Genomic DNA, 15555 nt, shown 5'->3' with positions numbered 1-15555 from the left:
AAGTATTTTTAATTAAGGTATGTACTTTTTTTTTTTAGACATCATGCTATTGCACACTTAATAGACTACAGTATAGTGTAAACATAACTTTTATATGCACTGGGAAACCAAAAAATTCGTGTGACTCGCTTTATTGCGATATTTGCTTTATTGCGGTGGTCTGGAACCGAACCTGCAATATCTCTGAGGTATGCCTGTACTCGGATGAGATGATTTAGACAGCAGTTATCCAGCCTGAACGGGGGGGTTGGGTACTAGGTGACCTTCTGAGGTCCCTTCCAGTCCTATTTTTCTTTTGTTTTATGATTCAGAATTTAATTATCATAATTTGCTTGTCTTAATTTTGTCTGTACTCTTATGAAAGAGTATTACGTTGTCTGTGTTTACCATGTGTACCTGTTGCATTTAAAAATGGTTATCATATGCCGTGTAAACTAGGTCTTTCAATGCAAATGCACAAATGAAATGACTGGGTAAAATGAGATCTTTCATTCAATTTAATACTATCTATCTGTCATGGGATAGATATCTTGTTGAAAATCACCTTTTCCTCCCAAGTCTGGTGCGCTCCTTGCTAGTGAGGCTCCTTTTACTGTCAAATTCTAGCCAGGTTCATGATCTCAGTCTCTATCTAGGTCAGCAGTGAAGTTTGCAACTTTGTAGTTCACTTTATTTGATCATGTGCGCTCATGCACGCAAGCACACGCCCCCTGCCTCCCTACCCTTAGTCTATCTGGGGTGAATGTTAGAGGATAAACAGTAACATTTAGCAAATCTATACTGTTTTTTTTTTTTCCTGGCTGTGTGCTGTTCTTGATTATTATTTTTTTTCTTTTTTCTTCCCCCCCCCAGTTAAAAAAAAATTTATTTATTTATTTATTTATTTTTGAGATTCCTTATATATAAAAAAAAGATTTTTTGCGTGTTTTGTCATAGGAATTTTAAAGTCCTGGTTCCATTTTAGTAAACAAAACTCAAATTCAGCATTGCTGGAGTTGCATTGCCATAGCCTGTTTCTTGTTTACTGAAAGATGCAGTGTGAAAATACAAAATCAGGTAACAGCTGTACTTGAAACTTTTCTGTTATTTAAAACAATTCTAGGTGTTTCTTCTAAATCTTCTGTTATACAACAAAGTAGTAATATTTTTAAATGTGTTGACTGGATTGTAAGTGTTTGAATGCAGGAAGACCAAACCCAACAAGTTTTCCAGCACACTAGTTCTGCTAAACTCATGCATTCTTTTCAAACCATTTAGTATGTCTTCGCCATCATACTGTACTTCTTTTCATTTGGAGGCTTCCCTTTCTGTCAAGAGCGCTCTAGGACACAAAGAAATATAGTAGATCAGACGGCTGTACGGTTGGTAAGCTTGAGAACTGCTCTGACAAGAGTGTTTCTGGCTAGGCTGCAATATTTATGGCCCTTTTCAACCATGGGTTGAGCTTTGTTGCTGTCAACCTCTAAAGTGTTGAGGGGTACAAGCTACTGTACAGGGATCTCACATTTAAAAAAACAGATTATAGTTCAAGGGTCAACCACTCCTTTTAAAAGTGGCTATGCTGACATTACTGAAAATGTGTACATCAATCTCCCCTTAGAATCTCTATATATTATTGTCACCAACCATTACAATGGGTTCAGTTCCTCTTGAAACAGTCAGCCAGATTACTACATAAATGGTTAAAATAACAGGAAAGGGAACTTTTATTTGTTGTTTCTTTTATCTGTGTTGTCTTGTTGGTCAGACAGCAGATTGGATTAGATTGGAAGTCATGTTCTGTTGGAGTCCATCAGGAGCCAGCACTCATCCCTTGTGTCATCTTGCCCTATTCAGTTCGATTTCGTTATATATTGTCTTGAACAAATGAATGTTAGACATCATCACCTGTGGTTCTTCCATGTATTTCTACCATTTTCCCTAGCCTACTGTAAAAAAGATCATATTGCAAAAAGTGATGCACTGGCTTGTTTTAGGAGCCAGATAAGAGGATGACAGAGTTCATGACAAGGCTTCTACTTTTGATATTTCCTTACCTTGGGTTGGGAGGAGGAAAGGTCTTTCTCCTTGAGGACAGTGAACAAATATACAGGCAGTCGCAAAGTCAGGATGACAGTGCTTGGCTCCATCATTCAGTACTTCAGGTTTGAGCACTGCATGTCAAGAGCCATGAAGCAGAGCTTAAACTCATACATGTAGCAATCCATCTTGTTCAAAGTAAGTACTTTAGATTCATGGTGCAGCTAAATGAGCAGTTAGTACATACATTTACATACATTTCATAGCTTTTTTTGTATATATTTGCAGGGCAACTGCTTTTGGCTCAGTAATTTTTATAATACAACAAGAAAAGGTAGGCAAGACCCTTAAAAATAAAAGGTGATGCGTGAACTCTGTCTCATCTGACTCTTGCCAAATGAATTTAGGGTGGAATCACAGTTGACATTTCACAATGATTTTTAGAAGTGATACAGGTGTGATAACTACCAGAGGATTCATGCCACATGTCTGTTTATAAGCATTGCAAAACCCATGCCCATCTATTCAGAAATAACTTCAGAAGTGTAGCAAATGAAGGAGTTGATTAAAATAGTTCCTTGGTCTGTTCAGTAGTAAGTAGTTCAATATATTGGCTTAAGGTTTAGCTGCACTGTCCCTAATTTATCTCCAGTATCTGGGTTAGTGAGATGAGATGGAAAAAATGAATTGTAATTTCTTTTAGTATTCAGTACTGCAACAAGACTGTAGAGTAGCCAACAAAAAGCATCTGTTCTAATCAGCCTTTCATGAGTTCTAATTCTGCAGCCATTGCTACTTTATGTATCTAAGATTTGTCCATGTGTATTGATTGCACTTTATGGCCAGTGTTCTGTTTAAAAGCAGCAGTGGAGATACTGAAATTTCAGTGGTACAATACTATGTATGATTCTTTTCTGTAAAGGAATACATAATTCTAGAATTGTGCTGATGTTACAAACCTGTTGAAATCTGAATGGAAATTTTTGTTTTATTGCAGATGAACCTACACGGTCCCTGAGTGGTCTCATCTTGAAGAATAATGTGAAAGCTCATTTTCACAACTTTCCCAATGGGGTAACTGATTTCATTAAAAGTGAATGTCTAAACAACATTGGTGATTCTTCCCCACTAATTAGAGCCACTGTAGGTGAGTTTCTGGATATATTTCTTCATAGTTTTTCTCTCTTCAGATTACATGCATTTCTGTCCTACCTCATAGTAGTAGGAACATGAATAGAGTCTATAGCTTCAGCTTTTCAAGAGAGTGCTCTGATCATGAAAACTAAACCAAAATGATGATATCAGACAGATGAGACAAGTGCAAGTTAATAGCATTTCTACGTGTATAAATAATATGTTTCTGATTTTTTTGTGCACTTTTTACTTAAAAGCTGAATTGGAAATTCCAAAATGTCTTTTAATTTATAAGTCAGAAGTACTATTTGTTCAGGTATGTTAAAATGTAAAAACTGCTTCCAGTATTTGTACCTAAAGATGGAATGAGATTAATGACAGGTCGTATCAAACTTGCATTTCAGCCTTCTGTTTGTAGCAAGAAAACTTTTTATGTAACTGTGTGTCTGTGTCTTTTCTGCTGTAATGAATTGTGTTATGATAGAATCCAAATGGCTATGTCATTGCACTATTGCAGGATCTGCTTTTCAAACTAGTGGAAAATGACAGTTTTCTGTCCTACTTCTAATCAAAAAGGACAACTGATGAATTGATGAGGGATTGGAACATAAACAATATGGTCAAGTTGATAAGGATATGATTCCTTTTTTGTAGTTTTAACTTTGTTAGGCTTTAATTTTTAAATATATTCAACTTTTGCTTTTCATCTAATTGTAGTCCAAATAGTTAACCTTTTTGGCTAAATGCAACCCTCTTTCCTAGGTTAGATTGTGTAGAGTATCATGGTTTCTGTCAGAACTGGTGGTTTTGTGTTTACCCAAATTTATATAATCTCTCAGCAGACTACAGATTGGCTAAGATAGTGTGTTTTCCAAACTTCTGATACCTGAGGAACACTTTTTTTTTTTTTTTTGGATTTAAATTGGCAGCATGCTCCACTCTTAAACCTGAAAAAGGGGGTGGGGGGGAGTTTCCAAAACACAATGTATTGCGATCCCCTGCCAGAGGAAATCATCAGTGCTGAGATGTACTGTTAAAAAATTACACCAGGTAAGTATACTGTATCCTCTTTAAGCCAAAAAATTGTACCTATGGTTCTCAACATTTTTAGCTTCTAGGCAACCCTCCATAACTCTTCTAAATTTCACAGCACTCCAGTTCAAAAACACTGAAGTTGATCTAAATTCAGAAGAGATATGGAAGGGGGGACCTTTGAGGCTCTAAAGTTCAAAATTGCTGATCTTTGTGGTGCTACTTAAGGGCAGCAGGGGTGGGATATCTCTCTGTTGTGCCCTGCTTTTTGTTCTTTCTCTTCCCCTTCTTGACCCCAGGCGGGGACAGCAGTACCTGGAGGAGCAACTGTATGTGCTGCTGGAGTTGCTGGGGTATGTGCATAGTGATTGGTTGAGAGAAGAGAGCATTTGTCTTCTCACAAGAGGATCTTACAGCAGCCTTGTGTGCCCTGGCACACCCTTTGGGAATCTCTAGGCTAAGCAAAACATATTGGGTATACTCAGCCAATGGTCTTATTCTTTGAACCTTCTTGTTCTTTTCTATATGAATCCTCTTGTTGTATTTGGTGCGAGTTGCCTTCTCATGACTAAAACAGTTGCAAGAGATTCAGGCTGTCAAAAATACTGCAATGGTGGAACCACTTCTTCAGCTTTTTGATATTTGTCATGTCTGGCAAATTGATTAGGTAAAGGATAAAATCAGCCAAGGATTAATCCCTAACAATAGAGACATCTGGTATATGCCAACATTTTTTTTTCCAGCAGTCTTAAAACCCAGCCAGGATGTATCCCGTTTCAACCAAGATTTTCTCTTTCTTTGGTGCATGAATCCGTCAACAAATTCCTCTCTGATCTTCTCTACTTTTACTCTTTCTGTTGGTGGGAACTGAATTAGTATGGATCACTCTGGATAGGAGATCAACTCAAATGGATTTCTTGGCATAAGTTTTCAGTCGCTAAGCTGTGATGGCCTGATGTGCTTGTGCTGCCTGCTGCAAACCCTTATAGCATTGTTACTAAATAAATAATACTGCAGAGCAACTAGTCGAAAGGCCTAGTTATAATCGTTGTCCAGCAAAACACTCACAGATAGTCAAGTTACTTTGGATGCTTAAGGGTCTTTACAATTTATATTGTAGGCAGGTGTTGAGATATGTGGTACATTATTTACCTGGCTTACAGTAACCCTTCTGGATATGTATAAGACTGTTACAATATTGGTTGGCTCAAGAGCATGTCTCAAAGATGGACAAACTGAAAAGAAGCCTAACCATTTAATACTGTATCTGCTGGTGGGAAATCAAAGGTAGCATACAAAAGGGAATAAGCCTTCCCTTGATGCCCACTGCTGTGATCACAAACAATTTAAGCTGGGAAAGGTGTTACTGTTTGGGAGCCAAATCTCTGCATCAGCCATTTGGAATTTAGGACAGTTTGCTAGGCCTAGATTTTTTTCTGTTACTTTGCCAAGTGGACTGGGTCTTGATGGACAACCCTACTGCCATGTATTACATAAATAGGGGAGGGTATATGTCTGATCAAAAGCAGAAATTGACAGTGGTATCAACCATGAGGTCATTATCATACTTGCGCCTTTTGGGGGAGATCTGCTTATAAGCATATCTGGCAAAACCAACTTGAATGTCACTGAAACATTAATAGTAGACTGTGCTCAAGAGATGAGAAACCTGAATATGTATCTCTTTAACTTTCAGGAGGGGGTAAGAAGACTGAAATACCCCTTGACAAAAACAAGCAGAGAGTCCTTGTTGGATGTATTTTTTTCTTTTTCTTTTTTTTTGTTCCATACCGGATCTTATGCATCCAATATACCTTCTACCTAGCCATATTTACTGCCAGAGTACCTGGAGAAAACTGAGACACAGTGCAATAAGTACTTCAGTGATCTCAAAATGGTTGAGAGAGCCCTGGGAAGTGGATTTGTCTTTAGGAGCTTCTTTTCCACCTGCACTGCATTTAGTCTCATCATTTCAGAGGTGTAGGGAGATCCTTTGTAGACCTAGGCATACTCCACCCGTCTTCCTGGATGATCCAAGAGTGGTCCAGGAATAGGAATCTTGGGACAGACCATAATCCATGCATATTGAATGACTGTTTTTATTAGGGTTTGTTGCTGTTTTCTCTAAAAAATGTATCTGGCTGGTCTTGGAAAACAGCTGGCAAAAATGGGACTTTTCTTTCCTCCTTAGCCATTGTTTCTTCCTATGCTGCAGTGTAGTAAGCAAACTGGTATTGACGTTTCTTAAGCTTCTTGCCTAAATCTGTGTCAGGTTTTTTGGGCTGTTTTTTTAAGCGTATTTCAACCCAGGCCAACCCATTTCTGATCTATGGGAAGTACATGCTTTGGATGTTTAAAAGAGCCCTATTTATTATTTTTTATCCAGAAAGTAAAACCTCTTAGTCTGGTAGGCTCTTTGAATTCTCCTTGGTATCCTAAACAAGTTGGCATATAGGAAAAGACTTGCATATAGAGTTCAAGTGTCCAAAGAGTTAAGGACCCATTGAACAAGAAGCCATCCACCTTTTCAGAAATAGTGTTCTATAGATGAGCAGTTTGAAATTTGGGGCAGACTTTTTCCAATCTCTACTCTGAAGTTAGTATTGCTTTCTTCATTTCACTAAGAACTCTTTGCTCAGGAGGAGGAAGGGCAGTGGAAACATTGTCTGCTGATGAAGGTTTCCATCAACTCTGCTCTGAGCTGTATTGAAGTTCCCACTAAGGAGAGAGGTTGGCAGAGGTGGGGCAGGGAGAAGCTTTAGAGACCATAGAAGAAGGTTGTGACATTGCTAGGAAGATGCCTTGGGGGGAGGTGGGCGGGGAAGTCAGGAAGAAGGGATGGATCTGAGAAATGAAGTGGGGACAGTTTGAGGCTGTAGCAGATGTTTTGTTGGTTAAGCTCTTGGGTTTGAAGCTCCAAATATATAGCGTAGGGAGTATTCCATATGCATTGGTAGCATAGCTTTACATGCAAGTAATAGTCTTTATTTCTTGAATGATAAGTAATAATTCTAGGGGAAAAAAGAGATTCCTGTACACTCCTGACAGATAGTTGATTGAACAAGCAGAATTGGACCAAAGCTTTTTGTTGAACTTCAGATTTGCGAGAAGAGAAAATTTATAGTTCAACTGAAATAATAAACTGTCCATGTGAGAGAAGAGACAACTGTTTAGTGGGGAAACTGAGGCATGGATGGTTTTAGCAGGTGTTGCTTTTTAAAGCCTTTAGTTTCCACTGCATTATTACATCAGAGGGATTCAGTAGTGGTTCAGCTTAAAGGGGAAGTGAGTACTGTGTTCTGGCATTTTTTCTAAATGAATTAGTTAAAGGTGGGGGAGTGATCTATCCTTTTATTGTTCAGTAAGTCTGAACTTTCTACATTGGAACAGGCAGGAAAAAACAGCTTTCATACTCGTAGACCCTTTAAATAGAGAGTGAGTTTAACAAGTAAAATTTCCTTCCTTTTATTTTTCTCCATTTTCAACAAAAGTAAATCATTCTTTGAGAAACAGTACTGAAGGGAGAGAACTGTTGCTCCTCTAGGGTGTTTTAAGAGATTCTTAATTCCTTCTTTCCTTTGTCTGATGCATTCAAGGTATTTTGATTACAACCATTGCCTCAAAGGGGGAATTGCAAAACTGGCCGGAACTCTTACCAAAGCTTTGCAGCCTGTTGGATTCTGAAGACTACAATACGTGTGAGGTGAGGAAGTTTGTTTCAAATAAAAATTGTTCTCAATGCTTATTTTATTAATAAAATACATCCAATTTCTTCAAAGAATAGTAAGTCCTGCTGCTGATTTCTTTCTGTCTTTGCCTTGTTCTCATTCTTTAATAGTGACTTAGCTTTTTGTCTTAATGAGATACCAATTTTTTTTTGTTACTTTTATTGTAGGAACTTTAAAAATCTCCATGGGCAGAAACATGTTAGATTGGTGTCAGAATTTGTTCTTTTTAGATATCTAGTGTCATCAATCAGTGGATGTGGAAGTCAAGCCTTGGTTGATGGATTTTAAAATTTAAATTATTCATACAGTGTCTATTTCTGCCATCAAAACAGATGAATAGGTGTCTCCCAGGCATCTTCCTATGAGTAGTTTTCTTATACCACTTGATTTTAATTACTCTGTATTAGATCTAGGAAGCTGTTCCTAGACTGTGTGTTTGTTTTTATGGAAATGTGACAGCAATAAGAGATTGTCAACCAAGATGAGATCTAACCAGTCATGGCCTAGTTAGGCTATCCAAATCATCTAGGTACACAGTTGTCATGTTTATATTTTATGAGTGAGGAGAAACTAGCTCAAAATAAAGTTTTAAATTAGCCTTTTAATAACTGTGTTACTAGTGATTTAAATACAAGGCAGAGCATACTAACTGCTGTGGTACATATTTGAAATTTAAGGACAGATAAAGAATACATTTGCCACATTCCACATCAGTTTGAGATGGACAAAAGTCAGGGCTGTCTCTGGAGGGGGCGAACTGGGGCAACCACCCTGGGCCCTGTGTTTTGGGGGGCCCTGCAGAGCTGGGTGAAGCAGCTGCGGCAACTCCCCCACTCACCACCGAATTTGCCACTGGCTTCCTTGAGTCCATGGGCAGGGCCCCACACAGGCTGATTTGCTCCGGGCCCCACATTCTGCTTGGATCATCTCTCACAAACGTTCTTTATAGTTTGTATATTTTAACAAACATGGCAAGAAAATTACTCAGATGGGTAGACTACAATTGCATGCCAGAGTGAAACCTTCACTACCATCTACCCACTCATGTTGTGATCTTACTGGTAAGAAAAATTAAAATGACCCTTTTTATTATGTCATTAAGCTGAAACTGAACTATCCTTTGAGGTCCTTGCTGCTATTAATACACTGTGTTCCCTAATAAATATCAAATTCAACTGCTTATGGAATTTGGATGATTTTATTTTTTCTGCAGAAAGAAAATACATTTTTCTATCTTTACAGGGTGCTTTTGGTGCTCTTCAGAAGATATGTGAAGATTCTGCTGAAATCTTAGATAGTGATGTTTTAGACAGACCCCTCAATATCATGATCCCTAAATTTTTACAATTCTTCAAGCACAGCAGTCCAAAAATAAGGTAAGCTTTTATGTGCAGCACTGCAATTTCAAACTTAAATTTAATGTAGGTAATTTGTAAGAGGCTTTATGGAAAGTGTTTTTTAAAGTGCATTCAGTCAACAACAACAAAAAAGTAATCCTGCCTGTCTAAGGGGCGGACAAGTGAGAGAGAGCCCTCGGGCTTCATTTTTATATCTGTAACTTTATGTATCAGATTTACTCAGTTAATAAGTAAAAATATGGTATTTGTCTTTCAGCCTGCAAACAGCCTACAGGATTTTGAAAGGCTGACTAGGTTTCCTGGCTTGCTTAGCACCAATAATATGATTTAGCAACTGAAACGTAGTTGATACATTTCTTGCTTGTGAAGTGTTACCCATAATAGAATCCAACTTTTCTAAAGCTATAGTGACTGTCTTAGGAAGAAGAAGAGTAAAGAAGTAAAATGTTACTTTCCTTAGAACACTTTTTACAAAGGTTGCTTTTCTTTGTTATTTGAGATTTTTAGACTATTTTCTTCATTTTGATTGGGTCAAGTTAAAAGGGGATTCGTTTCCCTGTCACACTAAATAATGTAGTACTAGAAATATTTGCAAAGTGATAACTGAATAATACCTATGGCCTGCTGATTTAGGCATTAATTAGTGTGCCCATCAGTGCCATGTTTTGAAGTGTTTATAGGACCAAAAAAAATCCATGTTGATTTGTTTTTAGAGAGGCAATGCAATATTTGTCAAGGAAATAACTAGCTGTTAGTACAGTGAATTTATTCTGGTTCCATATTTGGAAGTTATTGTCTAAATAAAAAGATAGAGGGTTGCCGGGGAGACGGTATAAGAGAACGTATGCATATGTTGGTTAAGTAATGGCTCAAAAGAGATGATCCATAATACCAACACTTGGAGAGGGAAATCCAAGAGATAAGAGATGGTGGTGGGGATGCAGTTGAGACAAAGTTGTGGTGTTGGTTTTCACCACTGAAACATCAAAACCCTGAATAGATAAAATATGAGGAAATCCACCATAAGGATGAGCCTTTACTCTCTAATAATGGTATGAAGTTGGGGGCCAACATTTTTTATTTTTTGGGTGTATTCTTTTTATCATGCCACCCAGGCTGTTTAATCTGTTTCAGCTTGCTGTAGGGTGTGTTAAATCAGTTTGGAGTTTCTTGGATGGAGGGGATCTGTGAACTGCATCCTACCTTTAATTTATGGTCCTTGGTGGTAGTTTTCTAAGGGTAGGAGGTATTAGTAATACCATTAAATATTTATGCTAAACTTCAGGAGAATTTTTCTTAGAGGTGAGCCTCCAGAAATGATCTAAGCAGAATTCATTTACAATTTATATGATTTTTTTTAAACTTCTAGAGATACCATTTAAATTAATTCTATTTTCACTTTCAAAAATATGTGAGACAACTTTAAATTTTTCATTGACCACTGTTTTTATGTTCTTGTCAACACTGATGCAGGACAGAACTAGGAAACCATATTTTTTTAAGCAGAAAGAGGCTGGTAATTGATAAGATCATAAATCGTCTAGTGATCCCATGTAAATGTCTCATAAAACACATCCCTATATCTTTTAAGTGATTTCTCCACTTCTGTAATTGTCTGTCTGTCTGTCTGTCTGTATATTTATTCTTTGAGACTTGAAGTGGTTGTGGCTTCCTTTATTCCCTGTCCTCCATACAAACCATTCCCATTAAATATAAACAGTACTGTTTTTTCAGACTGTTTGCTTGGCAGTAGGGAGACAGATTCATTAAATATTCATCACTTTGGTCTGTAAGTCCAGCATTCACACTAATACAAAGATGATTGTTTTGAGACATAATATTCAGTTGCATAATATTTCCAGACCTGACACTTTTCCCTAAACTCAAACTAACACTCATTCCATTGCTTTTCATATCTTTTAATCATGTATTTTCTTAATATTGTGCTTCAGGTTAGCCCATGATATAGTATAAGGTACTTCATAAAAATGCCTAATTTCTTCAAGAGTTTATGGGGAAATCTTGGCATGCCCATTTTCTGGAAAGCAAGGTGAGTTTTTAATCAGGGGAGCCTGTCCAACCTCAGAGCAGAAAAACCCGATTCTACCCTGGCTATTACTCTGATTTAGTGTGGAAAGATAACAGGCTGAGGACCTGTATATGGACTAAGTCATAGCATCAGTATGTGTTCATTCCATCTTATCCCTTTATCCTGTAGAAATACCTATTGTATTTATTGGTTTATATGAATGAGGGCTGAGGACTTCATTGTTCAGTCTTTCTGACTTCCGACAGTTTTGGAGCAAACATAATTAAGATGTTGTAGCCTATTATCAGGATTTAGTCATAGCCAGTATGTTGTCCTGCTGCTCTCACCATTTCTGCAAAGTTCATTAGATATAACAGTGTATATATATATTTTTTTTTGCTTTGCTCCCCTTCCCTGCAGATTTTCTTTTTTCTTCTAGATCATTATATGCAGCTTATATACATGTTCTGAGAACAGTTTCTTTTCCATCTATTTTAAGTAACTGTTTGTTCTGCTTTTAGGTCCCATGCTGTTGCCTGTGTCAATCAGTTTATTATCAGTAGGACTCAAGCTCTTATGTTACACATTGATTCTTTTATTGAGGTAGGTGGCTCTTCTCTTAAATTGCATGTTGTTTGACTATTCTGCAAAATAAAAAAGTGCTTTTACACTTTCCACGCTTCCTCTCTCAAATCATACTGAAGAGTTAAAGTTGTCTCATCCTTTTCCCTTAACCCTCATTGACTGCTATGGATTCTGATCTCTGGCTTGTTGTAAAATGATTTTTACAGTAATATTATTATGCAAGAAAACAAGTAAAATCACTTCGTTAGAAAGACTTGTCAATGTTGTGGGTGTGTGTGGGGGATAAGCATGTTCTTCTGTTGTTTTGTTCAGTTAGATTGCATCACAGCCAGATTTTCAAGTTGTGCACAATCAGGAAAATTGTAGATGCTATTGTAATTTGTAAGCGTTGTTTACTTTATGATCTAATTTTTCCATTTGGAGCTTTATTGGAAGTCTGTGTTTAGACATTTGCAGTAATTATATAGAAAGTTGTCAAAAGCCAATTGTAGAAAAAATGAGATCTTTCAAATAATAGTCTTCAGCAAAGGTCTTGATTGACATCTGTAGGTACAATGATGTGGATTGCAAGTGTCTTCAGGGGGTAACTGTACTCTGAATAGGGATTCACCTGTACATTTTTGTACTTGTGCCATACTGTTTCAGGTGTGGATTCAACAAACTGGTTAGCCTAACAGAGAATCACATTGAAGATGTGGCAGCATGGATTTTAGTGTGTCTTTGCAATAAGAATGCAAACACTCCAGGGAGCCATACCGTGGTTCCTAGTATGAACTAAAGCACATGCTGTCATAGAGGATGCAGACAGAAGTGACAATTTTTGTCCTGTCTGACCACGGAAAGCAGTTTGTAGTTGTGACCAAACGCAAGTTCACTGCTACAGACAGCTTTAAAAGGCCAACCAGGTGAAAATCTGACTCCTCATTGCATGAGATATCAAGATAAAAACGTTTCAAAATATAGCATTTTTTGTAACTTGTGTTTGTGAAGCTCCTAGGCTGTCACTATTTTCAGAATGGGGGGGGGGGGAGCGGAGGGAGTTCAGTCTTGGGGTTTTTCAGCCCCCCTGGATGGTGGAGTGAATGAATTGGAGCCCCCCCTGAGGAGGGGGGTCGGGGCTCCAATTCACCTACTCCACCCTTCAGTGCCAGCTGGGGAGCCCCAAGACCAAGCCTTTTCTATTGCCTTTACCCCTATCTCATTCTGAAAACAACAAGCACTGGCCAAGAACCTGGTTGTTCCTATGGGAACCTGGCTCTAGGCTCCCAGACCCAGCTAGATTACCCTCCCCCCTGGAACCAACAGTGAATTTCTGTTTGGTCTGGGGTAATGTTGCAAACTCAGAATGCTTTGCAGAACAGGTTCTGAGTTACAGCTGGGAGTTGGACCTCTGTCTGTACCTGTGCTGTGCTAACTATTTTTAGCTAATGCATATACCATGTTTATTTGCCTGTGCAGACACAGCCTCGTGCATATCTGCTTTTGAAGTTACACTGAGCTTCTAGAGAGTCTACAGCCTTTAGCTGATCTGCCCGTATCTTTAAAAGGCAATAAGAGTGCCTATTGTTGAATTGTGATGACAAATTCAGATTGTGTTGTACATATATTCTGACCTTTTTTTTTCCCCCCAAGTGGACAGTGTGTTCAGCATTCCTGTAATGTAGTAGGAGCTGTTGTGAATCTGAGATGAACAAAGTTCTAAATATGAGTAACAGGAAATCTGCATATACATGCTCTACTAGGTTGTTCTTCATTAAAACAGCTCCATAAGTACTGTATTAGAAGTTTGTCTTGAATTTGTCCCCCTACAGTAGGGAAAATAAATTGGAGCATTCTGCTTCCCCCCAACTTTTTTCCCTGGTAGCCCCTTCCCCCTGTCCTTACTGTCAGACCCTGGTCTCCCTGAGCACATGGTAGCAAATTTTGAAAAAATCTGACTTTGAAATAAACGTAGCTGTAATAATTTGCATATAGTACCCATGCACTTAGTTCATTCAGAATTGATGCATGTTACCTGGTTTGAAACTGCTGCAAGTTTTAGTACAGGTAATCCTTAAAGACACTTTTGAGCAGCACTTTAGCTCCTACTTATACATAGTACAAACTGGGTTCAGCTACATGTGCATTTTACTGCGGAGTTGACTAATTAGTTCCTCAGACAGTACCATATTATGGTAGAGTACTTTACTGTATTGAAACACACCTGTAAGTGGTGACCAGGGGTATAAATTGCGCTGTCAGCCCAGCCAGCCAGGGCCTTGCTTGGCCCTGGCTCAAATTGCTGCTGTCCCTGGCTCATGTATAAACACTGTGCCTTGGAGCAGTTGACTGTGGTATGAACTGCTCCAGAGTTTATTGCATTGCCTTAGTTTCATGTGTAGATGTGCCCACTGTGCACAAAGGCTTGTCATTTACCATATAGTTCATTAGGCTGGCTCCATCAGCGTTGACACTATTTCAAGCCATGGTGCATGGTGACCCCAGAGCTTTGCATTGCTTTAGTATGTGTATGTATTCCAGATACTGCCCTCTACCCCAAATGTTCAGTGTGTTAATTAGCCCCCACTCATGAGTGGAATTGGGTGTTCTTGTCATGAATTCTGGGATGCTACAAAAAGGGTATAAGCAGATGAGGTGCAGGGCAACGTTTCCTGGCTTCACCTTATGGTGGGGCCATACTAATCATATGTGCCAGGTTGAGAAGGGGCAAGAGAGGGATTCTGGGTGAACTATTTAGGTCCCATGTCGTGATGTTTGCCAGCCATTTAAGGTAAAGAAACAGGAATCATTGGAAAAAGGAAAGAAAAAGGCACAGCTTGGCTGTGGAAGTGAAGAGGAAGTGAAAACGCATGTTTTATAGTGGCCCACCATGACTTTAAAAAGAATCGGCAGTCAGAGGGACTGTACTTAATAAGCATTACCATGTGGTTTATTCAGATGTGCTGCCTTAACCTGTCCAGCATATTTGCTCGGTATGGGCCATGTGTTTTGCAGTCATGCTCAGTGTTGGGTACATTTAATCAACTTCATAGTTGGTTTCCATTACTGAGCACATACTGCTTTTGGCAGCAGTTTAATGATAGATAGGGACATACTCAAATCATGTATTTTTTTATTTTTTTATTTTTTGTTTTGTTGTTGTTGTTGTTGTTGTAGAAAATAGTGAAAAATGGTGGTGTCCTGGAAACACTGAAAAATGGGAGTTTCCACAATTTTGCTTGAAATTGCCTGGAAAAAAACCTTACTAAAAAATTAAAATGCTGGCTCCCCAGTGGGAGCCAGCGGCTGCTGTGGCCTGGCCTTGTAGCCCACCAGGATGAGGGGAGCAGTCAAGATGGTGACTGCTCTATCACTGGTGATTGGTCAAGAGGGCTGCCCTGCTTGTGGCCCCACCCCTTAGCCAATCAGGAGTGAGGGGTGGGTTGCATGAAGGGCAGGTCTCAGCCAGTCGGCAGCAAGGGACAGGGAGCTTGCTGTGAAAATGGTGCCAGGTGGTGTAAGCAGCCTGCAATTTTTCCTTTACCTTGGTGCCTTTTAAGTGGATTCCTAATGGTAGACAATATATTTAGCAAGATTTCCTTGTATGTAAATATAAGACAAGGGTCTTTTTTCCCTTTGCCCATTGTGGGGGAACCTCGTCTTGTATTTGAGTAAATATGGTACGTGACCA

The 15555-nt window shown here is 38.6% G+C and overlaps 1 protein-coding gene across 6 annotated transcripts in view; it reads left to right on the top strand.

Annotated features, from left to right (window-relative positions):
* TNPO1 (transportin 1) overlaps positions 1–15555 on the top strand; it is a 116558-nt gene that overhangs the window by 46391 nt on the left and 54612 nt on the right. For all 6 annotated transcript variants that reach the window (XM_019532274.1, XM_019532272.1, XM_019532270.1 and 3 more), the window contains 4 exons: positions 3017–3166; positions 7782–7888; positions 9156–9289; positions 11822–11903. In XM_019532274.1, coding sequence (XP_019387819.1) covers positions 3017–3166; positions 7782–7888; positions 9156–9289; positions 11822–11903 — 473 coding nt within the window. The remainder of the gene's footprint in view (positions 1–3016; positions 3167–7781; positions 7889–9155; positions 9290–11821; positions 11904–15555) is intronic.

This window comes from Crocodylus porosus, unplaced genomic scaffold, assembly GCF_001723895.1.
Source record: "Crocodylus porosus isolate Cpor-Errol unplaced genomic scaffold, CroPor_comp1, whole genome shotgun sequence".
Taxonomy (NCBI): domain Eukaryota; kingdom Metazoa; phylum Chordata; order Crocodylia; family Crocodylidae; genus Crocodylus; species Crocodylus porosus.
This window is presented reverse-complemented; position numbering and strand designations above follow the sequence as displayed.